The sequence below is a fragment of the Puntigrus tetrazona genome, chromosome 16 (genome assembly GCF_018831695.1).
Source record: "Puntigrus tetrazona isolate hp1 chromosome 16, ASM1883169v1, whole genome shotgun sequence".
NCBI lineage: Eukaryota > Metazoa > Chordata > Actinopteri > Cypriniformes > Cyprinidae > Puntigrus > Puntigrus tetrazona.
Window position 1 is genome coordinate 21,330,590 of NC_056714.1, and position 24,228 is coordinate 21,354,817.

At 36.5% G+C, this 24,228-nt stretch overlaps 2 protein-coding genes across 2 annotated transcripts; one reads left to right on the forward strand and one right to left on the reverse strand.

The window, feature by feature from the left end:
* Nucleotides 1-3,060: 3,060 nt before the first annotated feature.
* nagpa (N-acetylglucosamine-1-phosphodiester alpha-N-acetylglucosaminidase) lies at nucleotides 3,061-16,011 on the reverse strand. The gene is made up of 11 exons (XM_043260618.1): nucleotides 15,680-16,011; nucleotides 14,039-14,521; nucleotides 12,377-12,516; nucleotides 11,807-11,915; nucleotides 10,875-11,003; nucleotides 10,596-10,795; nucleotides 9,940-9,987; nucleotides 9,666-9,794; nucleotides 9,409-9,540; nucleotides 7,302-7,383; nucleotides 3,061-6,247 (listed from the first exon to the last, which is right to left on the reverse strand). The coding sequence occupies exons 1-11, from the start codon at nucleotides 15,856-15,858 to the stop codon at nucleotides 6,016-6,018; spliced, it is 1,863 nt and encodes a 620-aa protein (XP_043116553.1). The 5' UTR covers nucleotides 15,859-16,011; the 3' UTR covers nucleotides 3,061-6,015.
* A 56-nt stretch (nucleotides 16,012-16,067) lies between these two features.
* ndufaf6 (NADH:ubiquinone oxidoreductase complex assembly factor 6) lies at nucleotides 16,068-24,027 on the forward strand. The gene is given in 10 exon segments (XM_043260619.1): nucleotides 16,068-16,121; nucleotides 16,124-16,314; nucleotides 16,870-16,969; nucleotides 17,157-17,279; nucleotides 17,824-17,880; nucleotides 17,954-18,056; nucleotides 19,062-19,195; nucleotides 20,994-21,095; nucleotides 22,241-22,297; nucleotides 23,805-24,027. Coding segments are annotated over 10 exon segments (1,035 nt in total). The 5' UTR covers nucleotides 16,068-16,082; the 3' UTR covers nucleotides 23,934-24,027.
* Nucleotides 24,028-24,228: the final 201 nt, after the last annotated feature.

The following is a 24,228-nucleotide window of genomic DNA, read 5'->3' on the forward strand; positions in this document are numbered from 1 at the left end:
GACCACATATTGCACGACTGACCAATCAATAGCCTAACAAGCGCATCTTTAGTCTATAAAACTGCCATTTGGGGTAAATTGCAGATGGTATATTCTTTTAGCTCTTCACTGAGTGACAAAACATCAAAATTCTCCCCATTTTAGATGTAGGTCACTGTTTTTTTGGAACAAAGCACCCCACCCCCTTCAACACAGCTCAGATGGATGTATTCAAGAAGACTGTTTTGCTAGGAGAGGCCCGCTATATGACTAGTTTGAACAAAAGGACTTTCCCTGGTGAGACAGCTAATTTACTGAAGCAAGCTAAACATGTTATTGCATCAGCCATCTTTTCAGATAGTTACATTAATCTATATCGATAATATTTAACAATTGACCCTTATGAATAGCTAGTGATAATAAAACACGTTAGGCATAATGTTAAGAAATGCGCATTGTGCAATAAAGAAACATTCCAAATAAAGTTTTGTCATTATTTTATTTCAGTAATGTAAATGTTTTAAAGATTTGAAGCATACTTAGTACGAATGTATTTCAAATAAATTATGGCATATATTTTATTACTATATATACTGCATAACTGAGGATACAAATTGCAGTCCTGCTCAAAATAGCACTTTTACCCTTTGTCCTGTCTTCTCTCAAAATGAGACAGATGATCTTTTTATTCAGGATGGGAACATTTTTTTTACTTTCTTTCCTTGTTTGGAAATTCACTTCCTATCCAATTAGTTCCCTTGCACTTTTTCAGACCGCAACATTAGTCTATGTACAGTAGGTACAGTTCTCCTCTTGGATAAACATGTTGCAACCCTCCATTTCCCCCCTGTAGGATGACGTGAGAGTGAATCAGCGTTCTCATACGCTGTCATCGTGTTTTTCTTCTGTTTCTGGATATTTCCTTTATTTACCCTCCAAAACAAGGCCACACCTGCGTACTCTGAGTTAAACCATAAAGATAAGCCTGACCTCGACAGGCCTTGTCTAAAGGGGTGTCAGAACACTTAAAAATCAGTGTTTGTTGACTATTAGGAAAAGTGACTTTTTGAACGAACCAATAAGATTTCATTGCATGCTATTTATATTCTGAGCATTTTTTTTAAATAAAAGAGATTATTATATGATAATAAATTATTAAAAGCTCAAAGATCATAAAATCTGAACTAAATGCATGCCTAACTAGCATTAAGATTTCCAATCTGTTGTCTGAACTGATTCTTATCAAGCCCTGCCATAACAGAACATATTGTCCATTATGTTCATATGATTTCACAGCATATTATCCACTGTTCAGAGGTCCACTCTCTGATGTAATTCTGTTAATCTTTAGGGCATGTATCAAACCTGTTGTGCAATAAACCATAGTCAAGTCATTTAATTTGACATAAAATGAGCTAATGAATACAAGGTTGTGAGGGATAGTAACACCATAGTATCTCACAAATGGATGGGAGATTGTGTGGTGGTCTTTCTACAGGTCCAGATTCTCTGTGGCAACCTTTTTGTGAGTCATTCTTTGCTGTAATACAAGGGTCCACGGATGATGCAACTCATCTCCCAGAATCCTTTTTGACGCAGCTAAAAGTCAATAGGGGAGCGTGACGAAGAGTTTAATCACGAAAAGCACTACGTACACAGTCGTGATCTCTGAAATAACCTGGTTTATACCGGACACGTAGGTTAAACAAAGACTGAAAAATCAAACACATTGCATAAACTTGCAGCGGCCCCAAAATGGAGAACCGGATGCGCACTTTCTGGAGTCTGTTCCATAAAACAAATCAGACTTTCAAATCATATTTCAGTTAGTCTGACTTATCCTGAAATAAACTGGCAATAGGGGAACGGACAGCAATTAGATCAGCCGGAACCGGGAACACTTCCCATAACACACAGTGTACTCGTTACATCATAAAAAGAATAGCATCTACGCTAATATCAGTCTGTTTCTTTCTTATTCTGTTTCTAAGTCCGTATCCACATCAGATGGAAGATCAGCACCCACCAAGAGATAACGTCTACAGCCTGATCGTCAACGGAGACCAGAAGACTATTGAATCGGAGCTGATCTGGACAACGACGTCTCTGCATTCAATGATGAAATGCCTTTAGATGAAAATGATCATTACACATTACTGACACTCTATTTTGCAAATCTGATACTTTTCAGTGCTTTGACACAATATGCTATATAAATAAAGGTAATTGATTGATTGACAATAAATCTGACTAACTGAAATAAACCAGGCTTATTTGGTAACAGGCCCCTAGAAATGTGAAAGGTTAGGAGCTATACCTGTGAATCGAGTTGAACTCGAAATGTGCATAACTTAAACTGTGGTTTAAATTTGTATCTAAATTTTTAGTATACAGCAATTTCAAGTTGTAATGCCATCCGTATCGTCACAAACGTTACAAAAGAAGCACTACACTGAAGGACAAATCAGCCGGAATGCATTTGTAAATTTAAACGTATGCGCACGGACGCAAATGTCAAGCATCTGACCCCGTGAGCAAAATTCACTTGAAAGCAAATGGTCTGATAGCATCTGTAATCACAAGGCAGCATATTAAGAGTCCTATGCGATATCTAATGCAAATCAAGTTGAAAACGAAAAGGCAGACTGAAACTTCGCATCTAAAGCACATAAGGCCCATGTGTGACTGTTAGGGTGGAGGGATATCAAGAGTACAGATGATGATGCAAAGAAGCTTATAGCGCGACATCTGGGTAGAGGATTGCATCATGTAAAGAGTACAGACAGGCAGGTGGAGGCGCGAATGTGTGTGAGTCAGTGAGCTGTCAGCTGTGACATCCTGTCAGTCAGAACCTGTAGGCCTTGTGGTTGTGCGGGACTGCATTAATGTTGAGGCTTGTAAAGAAACTGCAGTTAAAATGTCGTAGGAATCTTGTGCTTCTAGAAATATTCCTCTGCATACCAAACACCTTAATGCATGTAGTAAAAAGTGACAGCATGATGCTTTACTTAAAAGCCCTGAACACATTGAGGAAGACATATTTTGTCATTGAATATAAATGTATATCACATCACGCTAGCATGCCTCAAAGTGCACCATATTACACAAATCACTTTATTTGTTGTTTTGTTGGTTGGTAAAAATGGTATTTAACAACTTTTGAAAGAACAGAGAGTCATTAATCTGCATTATGTTAAGAAAAATGTTTCAAACATGGCAAGCAAGTGACAAACAATGGTACTGACATGGCATTTCAATATTAGTTTTTTTTTGTTAAAATTATCATAACTTTTCAACAGAAATTTTTCAGCACTATAAAATCCACATCTTCATGTTCTGTGAAACAATTTTGCTCCTGAACACAATTTTCTATTGAACACACACAAGCTTTTAACAACCTTTTAACTTTTCTCTGAAAGAACACACTTTTTATTTGTGGTCTGTGACAGTAAATTGTATCCTTTAAATGATATGAAAATTCATAAATTAATTTCAAAACAGATCAAACCGCAGTGTATTTGATTAGCGGCCTGACAAGTATAAAGCAATACATTAACAATCTATATATAATCTAAGAAGTTCATTAGGACCAAATTGTATTAACTCCTCCGGTGTATGAAATAATACATAATTAGAAGTTTGTTTGTGTTTTTTACTGGCCTTTCACCAATGCGTTGAATTTCACATTTCATTGCATTGTGTTAACAGAAATGCCCATAAAATTAATGGATCGGGTCGTGTTTAATGAGCCGCCTGTACCTTTTCTGTTATTTTTTGGATTTATTTTTTAGAGTGTGGAAAATAGAAATTTGACCTGGAATAAGTGTTTTTTTTTTTAGAGGGTGCTCAGTGGAAAACCAGCCATTTTGGGCACAAACATATGTGGAATATAAAAAATAATATAGAAAAATCCCAAAGTTCATATTATTTTGTAATCATTTTGTTTCATACATTCACTGAAATTCAAAAGACTATCCACCAGTGATCCTGCACAAACCCAAGAACATAAGCAGGGGTGAGAGCAATCAACCGATCTGAATTGGAAATATCTGTGCTAACAAACAAAATTGTGCATTTTTTGCAAACAAACAAAATTGTGCAAAGAAACTAAATTATTAATACAATTATTAATTATGCATGTTCTTTTGATAGCAATTTCTATTGTTTAACCAAAGGCCATGCAGCATAATAAAAAAAAAAACACACACACACACACACACACACAAAATGTGCGACAGCAGCCTCAGACGCTCTGATTAGCATCATGACCGTATCGTGGACGAACAAGTACCCTCTCTAACGCGTGTGGCATCTTCCTGCTCGATTAAAATGAAATAAAAAACTACATCAAAAACCTGGATTGAAGTCTTTGTCCCTGTCTGCTTTACACTTACAAGAGGCGATCAGCATAGAGGTCACCTGCAGTGAAGAACTTATGCAAAGCAGGCAGTGAGGAAATTAATAAACAGTCAAATGTTTCACACCGCTGACACCTTTCACTATTGTTTATGGCATGATGTTTATGTAACTTTGTAACTAAATACATCACTTTATGGGGCAAAAAGATGTACCAGCTAAATTTCACCTCAATATAACAGCAACAACAAAACATTAATTATCTTTTGCAATAACATTATTTTTAATGACAAGCAAGCTTAACCCCCAAATTTTCATTATTGTAATGTATCTAGGTTTTGCTTTCACTTTATTTGATTTAAATTAGCATATATTAAAATACAAGCACTACCAAGATTAGCAAATAATTAAAAATGTAACAAATATTTTTGTTATTATTACAGTTATGAGAGATTATTATATATAGCTGTCAGAGAAAATGCACCATCATTTAAATACTAACACAAAATGCAAAAAGTACAATATGAAATGTGATTATTTATTAAGTTGTTTTGGGGGTTTATATATTCTGGAATGTTTTGACGGGTTTAATGAAATCCATCCTTCCACATATCTCTGTACGCGTACCTGTGAAACATTTAAACTGTTAAAACAAGACAAGCTTAAATCTATTTGAATGCTAGACAGGAAACAACACAGGAACTACAGACTCAAGTAAATGTTCCTCTTCCATAATATTTGCGTCATGGTTCAGAGCTAAAACAGAACCTGACGAAACACTTTCAAATCTCTATCCAAAGCCCAGATTCACTGCTTCAGAACAGAGAAAAAAAGAGCAACTTTGAGCTAAGCACAAAGGAAATGTCCTTCTCTTGCTTTCCTAGAGAGTGTGAAAACAATCCAGGCCTTGATTTATTTTTTTTTTTCATATCGTGTTTCTATGGCTGGATCTAAGTGTCTAAGACAACACACAAAACAGCACTATGATAAGGCTGGCAGGAGTTGGCAAGGCGTTAACAGAAACAAAAGAGCAGAGGGCTGGAATCGAAATAAACTGAACGACCTTCTAGATCCGCAGGAGGAAAAAAAAAAAATCATTCAGTAAAACAGTTTCAAAATAGCAGTTTGGCAAGTTCCTGCAGGAAAAGAGTTCATAGTTCAAAACTCGTCTGTTCCTATGGTAACAGGTGGAACAACTGGGCCATTCTGTCAATAAAAAGGCTTTGTGGTGATATTGCTTCTCCTCTCATCTGAAGACCAAAATAAAAGTCTTCATTGAAACAGTATTTTAAACTATGAACGTCGTCACTTGAGAAACTGGTTCTTGCTTTGCTAGCAGCTATAATGAAAGGTTACCGAAAACCCAAACAAAAAAGAAAATGTGCAAAATGCAGTCAAACTGCACAACCAGGGCACTTGGCATGTGTTGAACTGGCGTCTACGGACTCGGCGGGGGCGAACGTGAACGCACTGAGCCGCGCAGACAGCTGTTGGGGTGCAAACGCCCACCTCATTGTCCATCATCGGCAGTTTGGGAGCCCCAATCCAAAGACTCGTCCATTCACAGCATGAACAAACAAACCCTTGCCTCGTCCTCACACTAATAAGGGCTTGTTCTGGCTAGCTAGCTAGCTTATCCTGTTCTGAATGGCACATTTGAGTGAATCCGCACAAAAGTAGTTATGAGGAGTCTTGCGAATCAGAGTCTTCTTGCTGAAAAAGAACTTTCCCAGACTTCGTCCCCTGTCCTCTGCTCGGCTCCACGGACCCGTTGATCTCTCCCAGCGGCAAGTAGGAGTAGTCCGCCCTCTGCCCGCGCGCTTTGCATTTTCTGCACGTCTGGATAAGGTTACCAGTGAGGCTGGCCAGCAGCGACGTTGCCAGGATAGAGCAGACAACCAGCCAGCTTTGTCTGCACACATAAACAAAACACTCTCAGGGTGAGGGGATGCACTTTGACCTCTGACTCCACCGCTGCTGCCCACAGCCTCCACAAAGCACTTGACTGCAACCAAGGCAACGCTGCACAATCCCTGACTTGCATGTGAAAGGCCGAGCTGACTAATAAATTCATCTGTGCCACTCTGCTGCCACAGTGTTGTTTACCAGTACAGTTGGGGGAACTTTCGGGGATTGGTCCGAAAGCCCGTTCTGCTAAACAAGGATCTGGAATTTATCAGAGTAATTTTTCCATGACAAAAAAACAAGGTGCACTAACACGCAGATAGGGAATGGAATAAACGACAAGTACAGATAACATGTTTTTCCTCATGTTGTGGAAACTGTGGCTTTAAGGCATAAAAAAACATGTCCTATAATTGTAGCCGACATTTCCTTTTTAAAATAGCAGCATTTCCAGTCTGAAAATGAACTGGAGATGATCTCTAGAATGTTCTAAACACAAATGCACCACTGTGATTGATTTGCTTGATCAAAACCTGTCCTCAGTCCACAGTTCAATATTTCATGTAGATTAAATAAAAATATATTTTAATAATATCAAATATGCATTATTTCTCTTATATAAAGTATAATATAATTTTATGTTGATTAATATTTTAGCATTTCTAAAATATGAAGTTATGATCTTTCTCTGTCAATCATATAAGCTCTATTTCAGGAAATATAAAAAAATTATTTTGGCTTTTTAGACACATTTGCTAATTTAGAGTAGGACTGATTATCAACTAGAAATACCAGAAAAACAAAACAGCTTCTGGATTTAATACATGTTTTCTATGCTAAATTAATTATATATAGATTTTATATTTAACTGTAATTGCATGATACACCTGTAAATATTGTTATACATGAAATTACACCTGATTTTTGTATCTGACATTACTGACACATATGATGTGTTATGTGTTATGTTAAGACGTGGTGAGAGGACACATGTTGGCTGTTGTAATGGTGCGTGTGTGTGTGTGTGTGTGTGTGTGTGTGGAGGGATTTGCAGCACTTACTCAGACAAATAGGGTTTTGAAGCATGACCTTCCTCCTCTTGTCTCCATTCCCTCCACATCTTGGTAGCCAGGCAGTGACCAGCTGAAACATTGTGGGAAAAAAAACAAATGTTTTTGAATCAAATCCCTTGTTACGACAACAACTCTCCCTTACAGGCATATTTCTCCTTTCCCCCCTTTCCTAACATCAGATATGACTGTGGGAAACAGGAGCGCTAGTGCAAGTGTTGTTTTGTTGGTAAATCAGTGCTACGGTCAATTTTTTTTTTTGACGAACATTCCCAAAGTGTCTGTAGAGTAAAGCTGCAGTCACACTGGTGAAAATTCAGAGAAACAATTACAGAAAATAAATGTCCATTGTCTATGGTCAATAGTGGTCAAATGACCAACCTGAACAGTTTTCAAAATCTGTGAGGAAATCTTTCACATTCACATAAATTCACATGGATTCCTATTAACATGACTAGGTTTTGCAGAAAAAAGGCAAATGCGACCACACCCCAACAAGTCGTAATGGGCACTGATTTTTAATATCCAATATTTAATATAAATCAATAAAAATTAAGATTTTTATTTTTTCCTTAAACTTCAATTATAGTCAAGCTTTTTTGCTTAAGAACAATCAGAACTTAGCTCTTACAACCATTTTCAAAACTCTCTCTAAACCTTAAATAAATCTAATAGTCAGTTTACATGTTTCATACAGCTTGCAATCCCCCATCATTCAGTTACAGATTTTGCAAAGCCTATAGGTTGTGCAACACTGCAAAGATCAGGGACCTTGCTAAAAATAGAGTCCTTTTTGCAGTTCCAAATTCCAAAAAATCTGTCTTTTTTTGGTTTGGTTTGACATTTTGATAATCTAAATCTAACTGGACATCAAAACCTTCACATGGAGCAAATAATAGACAAGCTTTCACCTAGAAGACAGGGAAAGATAAGCAGAAAGCTGTTCACGTGCACAGCAGATGGGATCGTAGCGAGCCCGCGGTGTCAACGAATGGCCTGTTCCTGAACTCCGCTGAACAGGGGTTTGGGGTTTATTATTTCTCTGCAGGGAGGTCTGAGAATGCATCTTCTTCTCACGTTAAATGACAGAGGTCAGAGAGTTGGGATAGACAGAGCCGACGAGTATTTTTTTTCTGGTCTTGACACAAATAGCTTCTCTGCGGTAGAGGTCATCAGTAACACGAGGGGCTGATGGGTAGAAAGTGATTCTGCCAGGTTTCTTTTCTCAACACCCCCTCCGCAAATACCCAGAAGCTTTGTTTATCACAAACTGTTTGAGGGTGTGTGTATGTGTGTGTGTGTGTGTGTGTGTGTGTGTGCGCGCAAGTTTGAACAGAGAGGTTGCAATCATGTGATTGAGCAAAGAGAGAGAGAAATGAAGAGATATAGAGAGAAATCATGAGATATTTCAGCTGTTAATCTCTTACATTTTTAATAAATAGAAATACTTGATATACTGATAAATGAATGAAATTAGTAGGAAATAACTGCTTATTAAAATAAAAAACATTATGATTATAATTTAAAGATATTATAACAAATTAATGCACTGAAAAAAAATATGACCGTGTTTGTATATACCTATATAAATATTCCAAAATACATAATATAAAAGGCTAAAAAACATTTACTATAATATATTATATTGGCAATTATATAATACTATAAAACGCAATATGTTTTTTTTAAGGTTTACATTTTTCAGATTGTAAGAACATTTGTTTTATGGAATTTGCATAATTAAGCTTTATTTTATTTAATAAATAATTGTCCTAAATGAATGGGTTAAATAACAATAAAAAAAAATTCCAATTAAATCAGCCCAAAGTCAAGTGGAAAAATGCTGGTGAGAATTTGAGATCAGTTAAGGCTCGTATTTCAGGCAACATTCACGCCACGTTTTACAGGAGAGAAGTGTGGACAGACACCAGCATGCGCACACATATAGAAGGACAATGAGGAATGCTGATGGCCGAAGCTATAAGTAGAGAGAGTTATGTGCTGAGAAAGTGTGAACATTAAACTGATCTATAGAGACGTCACACGGAGAATGTGTTGTTTACATGTCATGTGAGTGTTAACAGGGGCTGTACCGCACCTCTGTGCAGGCTGATGTTTCTCTCTCCTTGGTATGTGGTGTTGCAGCTTCCTGTGGCAGCATCACATGGGCACATGTCGTGGCATTGGCAGGGCTGCTCGCAGTTCAGCCCGTAGAATCCAAGAGGGCATTCTGGGACAACAAAAGAGAGCATAGACAAAATTAAGATAAATAAATGTAGGAAACTACATGTTAAATAAATGCATCAAATGTGCATCTGTTAATATATCAAAAACTGCTGAGATTAGATGACGTACCTCGCTCGCAGGAATCTCCATGGAAACCAGCAAGACAGGTGCATCGTCCATGAACGGGATCGCACAGGCCTCCGTTTGCGCATGCGCATGTTTGATTGCACTCATCACCATAAAAACCTTCTGCACATACTGCAAGGAAACAGAAAGAAGTATGAGCATGTTGGTTTAAAATTGTCCACAGCTGACTTTCTTAACTCTTATGTAACGATTCCCCAAGTAAAGAGCTTTATTTGTGTGTTTGATAAGACAGAATCCACGCTGATTTTGCCCTTACCTTGGCTACAGTTTAAACCCATCCATCCAGCATCACACACACATCCATCTGTTGAGAGAGAGGGATAAGAAAGAAAAAACATTGTAGTTTATGTAATTTTAAATTGTATTTAATGCATTAAATTAAAAAAATTAAAACTACAAACAAGTATATTTACGAGTTTATAGCAAAAACTGCAAATACACAAATCAATATCAAATATTGGTAACACTTTAATTTACATCAGCCTTCACGTATAAATCATTAGAAAGGTGTTCGGCATAATGCTTTAGACTGTAACCAAAGCTAAAATGCATTCAAATATTATGCAGATTCCTTGTTACATCTGAAACTGAAAAAGCTTGTCATGTTTTTTTTTCTCAGTAAAGCTTAGTTAATACATATTATGTGGCTGCTTAATAATGCATTAAGATAAGCACAGATAATGAATATGTTATGATGAATATTGTTTGTTACAATATAAGGATTAATGCGTTATATTTTCTCAAGGTGTAACAATGAATAGATGCATTAAGTATTATACCTGAGATTAGAATTAGTAACGAGATCATACAATGCATTATAAGGTGCATTACAATGCTCAATTAATGCATTAAAAAGCTTCAAGTAAAGCGTGACCATAATGATATTAGGGAGCGTATGAGAGCTCGACTCACTCTCTGTGCAGATTCCACGTTCTCCGCATTCATTCTGGCATGTGTGATTGGCACATCCGGGGCCGCTCCAGCCCTGCTGGCACACACACCGGCCCTCCACACAACGCCCATGTCCGCTGCAGTCCTCCGGCTGGCACAGCCTCTCGTGAACACACAGCACGGTGGAAACCACCCGTGGACAGCGCCACATCCGAGTTTTGCTGCAATTCAGGTGAAAACGTTGCGATAAAATGACTAAACTCAGCACACCGTTGTTTGCAAATGTGCAGTTTTACACACCAGTGGTCCGAAGGGTAGTTGGCCAGGGATCCGTTGAGGATATAAGTGGCCGAGCCGCCTCCGTCCAGATTGATGGCGTTAATGACATTCTGTTCCTTCAAAAACTTTGCCACTTGCCAGAGGTTCATTCTGCAAAGATAGCCATTTACTAAACACGTGTAAAAATTAAATCAGACTCAGTCTGGTGTGGGCTAGTGTGTGTTTGGCTTTAGATGGCCTGCAGCGGTTAAAATAAAAGGTTTTAAAACTAAGCTTAGCCTTTTAAAAAGCAAGCTGCAAAAATGGTTTATTCAGAAATCAGATCTCACAACTATGAGAATCCAAACAAAATCACCGTGCAAATTAGTCAACCATAATAAAGGCAATTTATATATTAATATTACGCTCGTCTAATCTCATTTAAAGGATTTTTAAGTGGATTTAATTAAGGGCCATAGTGACAGTATTTTTCCTTTTATTTTTGAATATTTTTCAAAACATTACTATTGTAAAAAAGCATTATTACTATTTATCATTCTAATGTCATCTAGAATCAATCAATGTTGAAAAGATTGCTAAATATTTTTGTGAAATTTATGATATATTTTTCTTCAGGATTCATTAATGGAAAAAAATGTTCTTAAGAACAGCATTTATTTGATTGAAATCTTTTGTAACATTATAAATGTATTTAACGTTCGCTAGAATTAGTTTTTTTAATTCTTATTGACTGCAACCCTTTGAATTAAGATTTTGTATTGTGACGTTGCAAGAAACGTTACCAGGATAAAAAGCAAAGGAAAACCATCTGCTTTTGCATTGTCTTCTTGAGAAAGGTTCAATTTGGGTTATGTAGCGTTACAGCATGCACAGACAGACAGACAGAAGGGAGAGGATCAATGTTTACAGGGATAAACAGCTGACATCAGCTCAGGTTCAAAGTCCATTCTCACCCTCTTAAACCCGTCTGACCATCGACGTGGAAGAGGATGAGTTTGCCCTCTGCATCGTGACCCACCGCTGTACGGGCAGATATCACATCCACAAAGTACTGGAATTTCCCTGCAACATAAAAGATTAATAACCTATAACTCTAGTATGATCTGTTTTATCTGTCATTTTCTTCTTTGAAAAATAAACCACAACCTTGACCCTCCATCAGCTGCATATTTGTTCTCTAACTGCTAGATTTTCTTTAAAAACAACCGCTTCTATTCTATTTACTAGTTTCTTACACACACACATATACATATATATATATATATATATATATATATATATATATATATATATATATATATATATATATATATATATATATATATATATATATATATATATGTTGTTGCTCTTTTGTTGGTTTTAAATGCATCTTAATTTGTACGTCTCGTTGGATTAAAGTAAATGTCTAAAATGTAAATGCAAATACTGAAACTTATATTTCAGTTTTTCTGACAGGAGGAGGAATTTTACAGTCAGATAAACAAGCTTGTCATATGCTCAGACTTCAGACAGAAACGTACCGGTCTTCTGTGATTTATCACATTCTGCCTGGATGCTCTCGTTGATGTAGATCTCACCCTTTCTCAGCAGCCACACCACCCCACTTATCAACTGCACGAAGGGGTTTACCTGATCCAGGACGTCATCCTCAGACAAGTAGCTAAGAAAGAGCAAGTGAGACAGATCAAGATAAGATAGTGTTCCCTAATTGTTGAAGATCTGGCTTGGTAACCGAAAGGCTGTACAACGGCTGTACATTTTATCATTGAAATAGGTTTTGGGCAAATTTTCTGTTTTGTGTTGATGTGTCCTCTAGTGAAATAGGAAGCTGTGGGGAGACGGGCCATTTTTTTTGTACATAACCAGTAGCCTTAAAAAGTCTCTAGTTCATGCTCACCAAAGCTGCATTTATTAAATCAAAACGCATTTTATTTTTATCATCGGAAATGTACATGTTGTTCTGCATAATAGGACTTTAGGATAATCAATGAACTTGGGTGTGTGTGTATTTATTTTTATTTTTTGGTAACATTAAATTGAATAAGTATTTATTTTGCTCCCCAGAAAAAGCACACTTGAGAGACTGCACTATGGACTAAAGCAATAAACGCACTTTCACAACAAATCAGTTCTAGCAACTTCCTTTACCAAACAAAAAAAAACAAATGTTGGTTTGGAAATGCAATGAAGTATATAAATATTATCACAATCAATAGCACATAAAGCTTGTTTTGCTACTTACGACTGCTGCTAGACATATGCTATTTTAAACTTAGAGAAAGAGTATTTACTTTAAATAAAGCATTAACTAAAATCACAAAAAGATTAAGGCTGGTCCAGAAGGTCTTTCCCAATAATGCCTGTATTGTAATTCGCCCTAGATAAAAGCACAAACTAAATGAAAAACTTATTACCAAAAAGCATACATTTGGTTTGATAACTGCTACAATGTCAGCAAAGCGACACATAAATAATTCCTGGCTCAGCGGCTGACCACGTGCATGTTTTATACTTTACTGACTATATAGGCTGTTTTGAATTCCTTAAAGCTCTTCCAGGTGAATGTCCACATATGCTATATAAACACCTTATCTAACATCAGAACTTTCCGGGTTAAAGGCCCTTAACGTCATAATGAATGACTGACCGAGACACTCTGGGTACACTGCGTTCCAAAGTACTGCCTATTATTAAGAGCACCATGCATGTTATGCAATATTGCCATGTTTTTGTAAAGCTTCTATTTTAGGAAACAGATGTTCTAGGGGCCCTGCGCTCCCACGGCTTATTTCCTCCAAATTCTGCACCCATATTTAGGTTGAGGTTTGTTACAGCACCCTGCACAGGAGGAAACCACCGGGTGCTTCTAGGCGTACGCTAACTGCTAATGTGGCAGTGCGTTCAAGTGCACGGTACTAAACATCTTTTGTCGTCCACAGGCGAAAATAAATGTGGCTTCAAACAAGATTGGGAGAGAATTTTCATTTTGGATGTCCTATCCCTTTAAGGGTGTGAAACAGCTTAATTATAGTAAGGTCAAAAGCACAGCAGCACCCAACCAGGAACGTCTACCTCTATTGTTTCTTGGGTCTCCGCGCACAAACAAACCCTGTGGTTTCGCAAAACACGACACGGGCCAGGAGAAAGACAGCAGAGAGCGAGACCTCGGGCTGTGTCCTTACCCGAACACCAGCGTCCCGTCCTTTCGGATGCCAAACTGAGCATTTTGAACTCCTTTGCTGTTCCTCACCAGTTTCCCGTCGCTTATGACGTTCCCCAAACACTGCCCGTCGTCAGTGTCGAAGAAGCCCCCATTCTGGGCGAGGAGGCACTTTTTGGTTTTGGCAGTGCGCTCCACGAGTTCTCTGTGACTCCACCCGCACCCTCCAGGGCCTCCTGGCTCCAGAACGGACACGGACCTCAACGGGTCGTGAACCTCGGTGACGTGGCCGCTCGCCCATCTGTGGACGCCAGAGTCATCGGTGATGTCGGAGATGAATATATTTGACTGAAACACGGGGGAGTTAGCGTGCCTGCTTGCTGCCCAGGTTTCGTGGGTTACATTGCCATGAGCGACGGGCTGGCAGTCCCTCACATAGCGGTGGGAATGAGACGGCCCGTGGGATTCGGAGTAGGGTAACAAGAGATCATCATCCAAAGAATGTCTGTGGGAAATTAACATGATTGAATTAGAGACAATTGCATTTGGTAAGCTGGTTAACTTGGAGCATGTGCGTAACTGTTTTAGTGGAAATAAATCCCTCTGCTATATCCTATGTAGATCTCAGCATGCAGTTCGTTGTTCAGTTGAGCAAGCACATTTTCATGTGTACATGTTTTTTTCATAGACACCTGCTGTTTTGCATACACACCCAAGGCAACATTATCTGAAGAAAGAGTAAAAATCAGCAGGTGTTTAATTGCGCAATCCTTATGCAAGTCTGAGGTTAGCCTGTGGTTACTGGGTATCTTCTTACGCCATGCAAATTCAATATGGAAATTAACAGTAGATTCAGTTGGGAGTGCGGTACTGCACTGCATGTGTGTGTACACAAAACCTAACAAAAACTCTATTTAATACAATAAAATAATAACCATCCACTATTCTGTTAAATAATCTCAAAAGTTCCTGTATTAGAAAAATTGATTAAACAGACAGCAGGGGGCGCTTTTGTTAAAGCCTTAACTTTAGGTCAATTTAAAATAATGCTGATTGGCAAAATATTAGCAACATTAATTCATACATAGAAACTTTTACAAATGTAAAACGTTAAAATATTATTATTATTATATGATTTTAAAAAAAGAGAGGAATAGAAATAAAGGAAATTGTTTAACTTATATTATTTATAGCATATATCATTTATGCATGTTGATGAACATTGTATATTATTGTTTTCACTGTTACAGTTACAGCGACTAGTTTCACCAATCAGAACAAGCTTCCCAAATACCAAAGGCTTTCCAAACACCCGCCCCTTCTGCTATTGGTTGGACGGGCAGTTTTTAAGGAACCCTATGACTGTCACTGAGAGAAAGTAACGTTAATGTACAATGTTACATAATATGCATTCACCATCTTTATTAAAAGAAGCGGCCAAACATTTTTATTTCTTGCGCAATAACCAAGCCGCTATGGGGTATGAAACTGAAACCTAATTATAAAGACTTTTATATTAAAAAGCTATTTTTTTTTCAAAATAAGTCAAAACTGCTAAATACGCCAACTCAGCAGGACACAAAATGATTCTAAATCCATCCCAAATATTCAACTTAAAGAGTTTTTTTGATCATCGTCTGAACGCTATAACGCACGTCCTTACCGGATGTCTTTGCATTGGGACAAACATACTCCTAGGTATATAAGAAACAAAGAAATCTGATCGAAATTCACGGACGATGTTGCCATAAGACATACGTATGGTACGATAAAATAAAACAAGTAACTGTCCCGTTTACATCCGTCTTCTTCGATGAAAGGACTTTCACATGTGCTGGTCATATGATGCGATTCACGTGCTCAACTGATCTTATCTGACATTTATTTCCTCGCTCGCTGTAAACTGTGCAAAAAAACATTCGATGTACGTAAACTGCATTCAAACAAACAAATATATATACATATATTTAATTTGCAATACGGTTCACTTGGAAACGAAAGTTAATTCAATTTACTTCTGAGCGGAACGTACTGTCAGAAGTGCTTGTTTACAGGGGAGTTGTAATATGACGCACACGCAGGAGGAGGTACGGCTCAAGGATACCTAGCTAGGTGCATGAGGTTTGTAATGGCATCTGCTATAAACATAAGGAATGGACTTTTTGCGACCAGGGGTTCTCTCCACAAAAAGATTTCCTGTCCCACGTTTACGCAGAAGCCATCGGAGATCAAATGCACGAGAGCATTAACAAATTCGACAGGACAGCACAATGAACAGTACTGTATTAATGTGGTAAGGTAAGTTATTATTTGAAAAATGTATTTACTTTTAGCAGTTTTTACTAGAAGCAAATAAATCCAAATTTGAACCGAGTAGCCATGTTTCTCTATGTCAAATTAAATAAGAATAAATAAATACTGTAAAATGCAAATATATACAAACATATTATTATTTTGGTGCTTAATGTTCACAGTTGTTCAAATCGGTGCTAGACATGTCTAGGTAATGCATCTGTCCAAAACTTTTCATTAAAAAAAATCCGAAATGCATTATGTATATTGTTCTGGGACTGATTGTTTTAATCATAAAATTATAAAGGAAATCAGTTCATTACTTTTTTATTGCATCACATTTTGTTGCATTACTTTACATTTTCTGACAATAAATTATTTAAAATCAATAAATGATTTAGCCTGATATTCTTTTTTTTTATAATTTTAGAAATCTTTATTTGTCACTGCCCCCCTTATAAAGTAAACTATATATAATTATGTCTACAAATATTTCCGCTTCTATTTAGGCTAAATTTTGGTTAATGTTGACACTGAATAACACGGTACTGTCATCAATAGGAAGAGGGACTATGAGGGATTTTTGTGTTCGTTGCTTTTTCCTGAGGCTGTTCGTCGATCTGCGCTGGCACTGAGGGCCTTCAATGTAGAACTGGCACAGGCAGGTATTCCAGCTAATGAGTGCAACACACAAACTCATTTAGTCAGTTTGGTTTACGCTTATTTTCTTTTTGTACAGATATAACTGTTAACCGTAATATGAAAACCAACTCTTGAGACATAAAAAAGTGCCTGTAGTTAAAGAGACGCTCGTGTATATGCTCATATATCTGCTTCTGCTCTTTTAGATTAAGGACTCCGTTTCTCAGAAAACCATCGGTTTAATGCGAATGCAGTTTTGGAAGACCGCCGTAGAGGATATTTACAGAGATGACCCTCCAGTCCAGCCTGTCAGTGGAGAACTGTGGAGGGTGGGTCGTAATTTACATTTAAATTGCCATTCAAACGTTTGGAGTCAGACTTTGAATGATATAAAATAGGCAGTAAAGACATTTCAAATGTTACAAAAGTTTCTAATATTACAAAAATTTGAATAATGCTTCAAATAATGTTGTTTTTTACTCTATTTTCATCAACGGTATGTGGAAAAATATATCTAATGGCTTCCAAAAAATAGTAAGCAGCACAACAAAAATGTGTCAGAAGCATATTAAAATGATCGTGTGACACTGAAGACTGGAGTAATGGATGGTGAAATTTCAGCTTGTCATCACAGGAATAAATTACATTTTAAATATATATTTACATAGAAAAAACTATTTAAATTTGTAATAATATTTCAGAATTTTACCCCAAACTTACCAACAATAGAGAAGATGTTATGACTGATTTATTTTTTTCTGTTTAACATATTTTTGAAAATGTATCTGTACTATAACAGTCGGTGTCCAATGTTTTTCGAACCACAGCATTTTTCGAAATATTGAGCACTGATATACCGTTCTGTGTATTCAGGCAGTGAGGAAGCACACATTAACAAGGAGATGGATGTTAAGAATTATATCAGAAAGAGTAAGTACTTAGATTTGTCTGCAGATTATACTGTTCTCTAGCAATTATATTAAAAACATTATGTTTTGAAAAGGAGAAGGATCTGGAGGACAAAGCCTACAGGAACCTTCAGGAGCTGGAGTCCTATGGTGAAAACACACAATCCTCTCTTCTTTACCTGCTGCTGGAGACACTTGGTGAGCAGACTTTACTTGAACTCCAACTTAAAATATTAGTTCTTTCAAAAATGAAATTCTATCATTTAGGCTACACATCCTTACATTGTTAGGACAGTATGACTTAATATCCTCAGTGTAACACTGTAGATGTTCACCGGAATATTAGGACGTGACAGCCTCAGTAACTATTTTTTATCCTTCTATGTATAAGAAAAAAACTGCAGCAAAATTCCAACTACCTGAAGTATAACTGTTGAAAGGAACTGTTAAAATGGTTATTATAGCTTTGGTTGATTTGCATTTGTTGTTCAAATAAAAATACAATAAAAAAATGTATTATGAATTAGTGTTATAATTTGTAATAGCTGTTTTTTTATTTTTTATTTTTCAGTGTTTAGTGTCACATGATCCTTCAGAGGAAAAAAAAACATTTCTTATAGTCAATGTTTAAAACAGTTGTATTAATCTTTTTTGGAAACTGAGATATATAAATTTTAGGATTAAAATACCATTTATTTGAAATATATATTTTTTGTAATATTATAAATGAATAAGTAAAAATATGGGTAGTTGACAAAAATGTCTTATGATGTAAAAATGTAAAAAAAAAAAAAAAAAAAAAAAAACTAAACAAAACAAGAACACATATAACATGAGGAAAATGTATTTTCATTCTTAGAGTTACAAATAGCATTAGTGAAGTTTCTTCTTAATGTTATACTTATTTTTGTTTGTCTTTGTTACATTTTTCTGTCATAAAATATGATACAGTCTATATATATAACATTTTAAATAGTTGTGAAGTTTTCATTGCCCTGTTCTTCACTAATTTAAAATCTGGGTCCACTGGTAATATGTTTTTTTTTTTTTTTTTGTTTTTTTTTTAAGGTGTAATATTATATTTCTCACGATATGACTTTAAAATATGCATTATCTAGCAGTATTGGAAATGCACCTTTTTACTTGAATCTGCTTACAACTGGCTTCACAAATCGTATGCTTTGTGCGTCTTTTTAAACACAGGCGTGAGAAATGTCCACGCAGACCATGCCGCAAGCCACATCGGCAAAGCCCAGGGCATCCTGACCTGCCTTCGGGCGACCCCCTACAACAGCAGCAGACGCAAGGTCTACCTGCCCATGGACATCTGCATGCTGGTGGGGAAATCTGCTATCACTGTCGTCTCTGATGCTTCATGTAATTCCATGCTCTTCTAACATCACAGGCACTAGAGAAAATCCATGAGCCAGTCAGCATACATGTGGGTGAAGCTGTCCACTCCAGTGCCTTCCCGTCTGCTAAGCCCAAACCCATGGGTTTCGTTTCAGCCATCTGTCATCATTTCAGCATGAACAAGCCATTAGAATTGGGATTTAGAAGATCTTGCCCTTAGTGTAACAAAAGAAAAGAATATCATCTGTCGTTTATCCTCAACTAATCTCAGCTAGAGTCGGTGTACAGTATTAAGATCAAATTATGTTATGTAGGTTGTTTGCACATTCACCAAAAGGGGGCACTGTTGTTTCACCATAAACATAGTTGACATGTTTGCATTTCAAGCTAATACTTCTTTATTTGCAGGTTTTTAAACGCTGTACTACTTCATATACGTAATTATTTGATTGTAGCACGAGGATGTTCTTTTATAATTGTCTCTGCTTATCATTTTCAAACTTCCTTTCTCGAGGCAGTAAAGTACAGATAAGCTTTAAAACCCGCAATTGATGTCTTTAACAAGGCATTGGATTATCTTGAAACAGCAAAACGTTGAAGGTTTATCCACATTGCGGTTGTTTAGAGAATATTTGCTTTGAGAATTGTAAGCAATATTAATGTCAAGATTCATGTAATATGTTAGTGAAACACGCAAGGTGCGTGCGTGGGTGGGTGTTTCTGTAAAAACAAGCCTCTGGGTGCCCGCGAGCCATTTTTGTCGCAGGTTAAGGGCTCTGTTTGACGTGAAACCCCTGTTCAAGAATCAGATCGATGACGGCCACCCGCCAGTTACACTGCCTGGTTTATTCGTGGCCATTGCCCTGCCAATGCTTCATTCTGCCGTACAGCTTTTGTTTGACGAACAGTTGGCTTTCAAATTAGACGCTAAATGAAAGCTTCTGCAGTATGTGTTTATGGATCACTCGCTATTGTGGATTTGTTCGCGTTCGTTCAGGTCTTAGTCGAGGCAGTGCAATCACGGGGGACACTTGAGCGATGGAGGAAATTTCACACTTGTTTGTTTGTTTGTTTGTCGTCATTTGAATCAGTAGTTTCTCGCGTATAACTAAGTGCAGTTTCAGTAAATATTTCTTCTGAAGAAGTCTCGGGATGCCGAGCCGTAAACACATCACCTCATGTTCTGCATACAGGATTTTCATCCAGCATACTAATTTCTTCTGCCGTTTAAGTATTTTTGTTGAATGCTGATGAATCTCATGAAAACTGCCAAATTTTGGGTCATATTTCACCCATAAATCCAAAGAGTATTTTTGTGTGAAAATGTAAAATTTTATTATTATTAATAATAATAATTGTTTTCGAAATAAAATAATTTCTTAGAAATGAAAGAGAATATGCAATTATAATATATATCCAATTACAATAATAATATAATTTCTTATTAAATTATTATAATAAATCCAATTACAATAATAATAATTATTATTAAATTATTTAGGAAATGTTCTTTAATAATGTATTGAAATTATTGGGAGGAAATGTTCTTTGGAAATGTACTGAAAATATGTCACACGCATAAATATATATATATACACACACACAGATAAAATTGACTTTTTCTCCTTTTGTTTTTAAATTTTTAGGCTAAAATACAGATGTATTGTTGTTATAGTGCTTGAAATATGGTGGGATGAGTTTATGGTGTCATCAAGCTCATTTTTCTATCTACCAGAGAGGGTTTCTGATAATGCATTTTCACTGTTTCTCACTGTTACCCAGCATGGAGCGTCTCAAGAGGATTTCATCCGTGGCAGCAGGGACCAGAACGTGAGGGACGTCATTTATGACATCGCCAGCCAAGCCCATGTCCATCTCCAGCACGTATGCAAAGCCCTTTACTTTAATATCTGTGGTCAGATGGGAGATGTTGACTGTTGCATGTTGCCCAGTAATTTTCAATTTGCATACTAACTTCATTAGATTTCAGAAGCCATATCACCCCTCCTCCACCAGCAGCTCTTGCGACCCTTGATTGTTGCCCTCTTCTCATTACTGAATTTATTAAAAGTCCAATGTAGCCACAGGGAATATCTCCAGGAAATGCTTATCAGAGAATTTGTCAGATATTGCTCACCCCACTTTGCATATCTGGTCAGGTGGTGTGAATCAAGGTCGGCACCAAATGACCTCGGTGGGGACCACAAACAAGAGCCAAACGGAAATTTGATACTTTCAATCTAATTTTGGATTAAATTGTGTGGGTTAAAGTTATTTAGCGTGAGTCATGAAAAAATGTCTGAGTCACATTTCACCCCCTCAGGAAACCATATTTTTGATTTTCGTGAGAGTTAAGTATGTTTTCACCATAATACTAAAATGCATTCAGATGTTTAACATTTTTTAGTGATTCCTATTATTCTGTGTGGTGGTTCTCTTTATTATACTACAGTAAAAAAAAACACTATTAATAAAATTAGTACTGTAAAATACTATATTTTAACACATTTATATAATACTATCTCCGGTTTCATAGACAAGGCTTAAACCTAGTCTTAGCTGTTTCAAATGAAATAAACTTGCACTGACTGATCTCAAAATATATCAGTGTCTTTGTTTTATCTCAAGATGCACCCCAGTAATATTTTTTTTCTAAGCATGCTTAGAAAAATTACTTATATATTCTAATTTAACTATGGACTACTCTAAGCCCTGCATGTGAAACCGGGCCTATAAGTCTTATAAAATAATGTAAATTATCTATATAAATAATGTAAAAAATCTTATCAAATTTATACTGATTCAGATGAGAAAATTGAAAGAATATATGGCCATTGAGAATGATAATAAAGATAAAAAGTGGGAGGAAGGGAAGTATTTATTTGTTTGCTTTCATTTTCTATACTGGTGGTGAAGTATGAAGAGATGAAATATAATGTGGACATGTCCAGGTTTGTTTGACCTATTTTGATTCACCTAGTAAGATTTGTGTGAGAATTTTCTTGACGTGTTACTACGCTCTCTTCCAGGCTAGATCCTTCAGCCAGAACGTTCCACATGCAGCCATGCCTGCCTTCCTGCAAACGGTGAGTAATTTCATCTCTTTCAGCTCCTCTCCCCTCCCTACGCCTCACTAATGTGATGTGACACAGAGAAGCTCATGGCTTATCCTCATTCTGCCTCCAAAAGAGGCGGAGCCCCATCCAGTCACATGACTCTTGCCCCCTTGGGGCACCACTACCAGCTCATGGTCTGATTACACATCTTAAGCCTTTTTTTTTTTTTTTTTTTTTTTACTCTTTTACAGTCATTTCTCTTGAAGGGAGACCGTCTCGAAGGAACTGTGGGAATAACTCTTAGCCATTACGAGGCAAAGCATAGGGAAGCAGTCTGTCATTTTCAGTCCAATTTCAGCCGAGGCTCGATTGCTCCGGCCAATGAAATGTCTCCTGTGAACTAAATGGCCTGTAAATTGTTTTTATTTCACTTTATATCACTGTAATGTTGTGCTCATTTCCACATCCCTGTGTTTAACTGTCATTCACATTCTTTAAAGCCATCGTTTGCCTCCAGGCCGTTTAGTGACACATTGTGCTTCACTTGCTTTGGCCGGTGTTAATCGTAGTTGTGTTCTCACGAAAGGACTTTACTGTAAGGTTTGGCATTTAAGGATTGTTATTTGGATTTGGATTCGTTTATAGTCGCAGGGGAAAAAGGATGTAAACCCTTAGGAGTTCTGTGAGCTTAAAATATCTTTTAACTAGTTGGTTAAGACAATAACCTAGGTTTGTATCGCATGCATTTCCCAAGCTGTGCTGTGAATCTTTATGTGGTCAATTATATATTTATTTTTTTAATGCTTTTAATTTAACAATTCAGCAATGAACATTAAAATGATTTAAAAATGCTTTTCTATTCATTCAAGAATAAATATTTTTAATAAAAAAACATTAAGCAGCGTAACTGTTTGCAACATTAGTAATTTTAACAAGACATGTTTCCTGATCACTAAATGATGATTTCTGTAGGATCATGTGACAATGAAGACTGTAGTAATGGCTGCTGAAAATTCAGCTTGTCATCACAAGAATAAATTACATTCTAATGAATATTAAAAAAGAATCTGTGGTTTTAAATTGTAATAATATTTTTCTAATATTTTCACTAATATTTCATTTTCACTGTTATTACAGTATTTTAAACAAATGCAGTTTAGTACAGAATAAGAGATTCAAAGACATTACAATAAACTCACATTTTTTAACAGTGTATGAATAAAAAAAAATGCTTTATTGAAGTAATTAAATTGTATATGTTGCAATGCAAAAACATAAACCTTATACTTGTCCTGCAGCTGTATCTCAAGCCCACAATATCAACATCATTTAAATTCTTTCTTAATAGATTTTAAAAATGCATGGCTGTGTCATGTCAACAATTACTTCCAAAATTACCAGCTGTAACATTTTTGCCTTTAGTTTTTTTCTTTTATCTTTTTTTTTTAAGTTCTTTAAATTAATGTATCATCCTCCGGGCTTGCACCAAAGTAATTAAGTGAGTAGTTTCTGAGCTTCTTTGTGTTCTGCCCCTCAGGTTGTTCTGGAGGACTACCTGCAGAGAGTGAGGAAAGCAGACTTTGATGTGTTTCACCCCAGCCTACAAAAGAGGAACCCAATGCTGCCCCTTCAGCTCTATATACGATCATGGAGAAAGATGTATTAATTAATTTAATTAAATCAACATCTGATTGTTTCAGATGAGCTCCTTGTCAAACAAATCAAGCAGTTGTAATAAATTATCTACCTTCTTTACGCTCTGAATGTTAAAGTATCCCTTTCCTTTTTCGTAAAAAAAACCACAGTCCGTTAAATCCAATTAATATTTGTTTAAACTCAACAACAAATATTTTGAGAGATACAAACTATTTTAAACGGTTTTGAATGCGTTTTAAAGCGTCCGCGTAATGCTGGTGGCACAAATTTGAAGAAAATATTTCACCCACTTGGTCTGTGGAAAA

What these genes read in the sequence shown, in the direction of transcription:
- nagpa (XM_043260618.1), bottom strand. Translation starts at nt 15,858, where the DNA reads ATGACCAGCACATGTGAAAGTCCTTTCATCGAAGAAGACGGATGTAAA. An exon ending in TCCCAATGCAAAGACATCCG is followed by an intron (nt 14,522 to 15,679) that starts GTAAGGACGTGC and finishes AATTTCCCACAG; the next exon opens with ACATTCTTTGGATGATGATC. An exon ending in GGGTTTAAACTGTAGCCAAG is followed by an intron (nt 9,795 to 9,939) that starts GTAAGGGCAAAA and finishes GTTTCCTTGCAG; the next exon opens with TATGTGCAGAAGGTTTTTAT.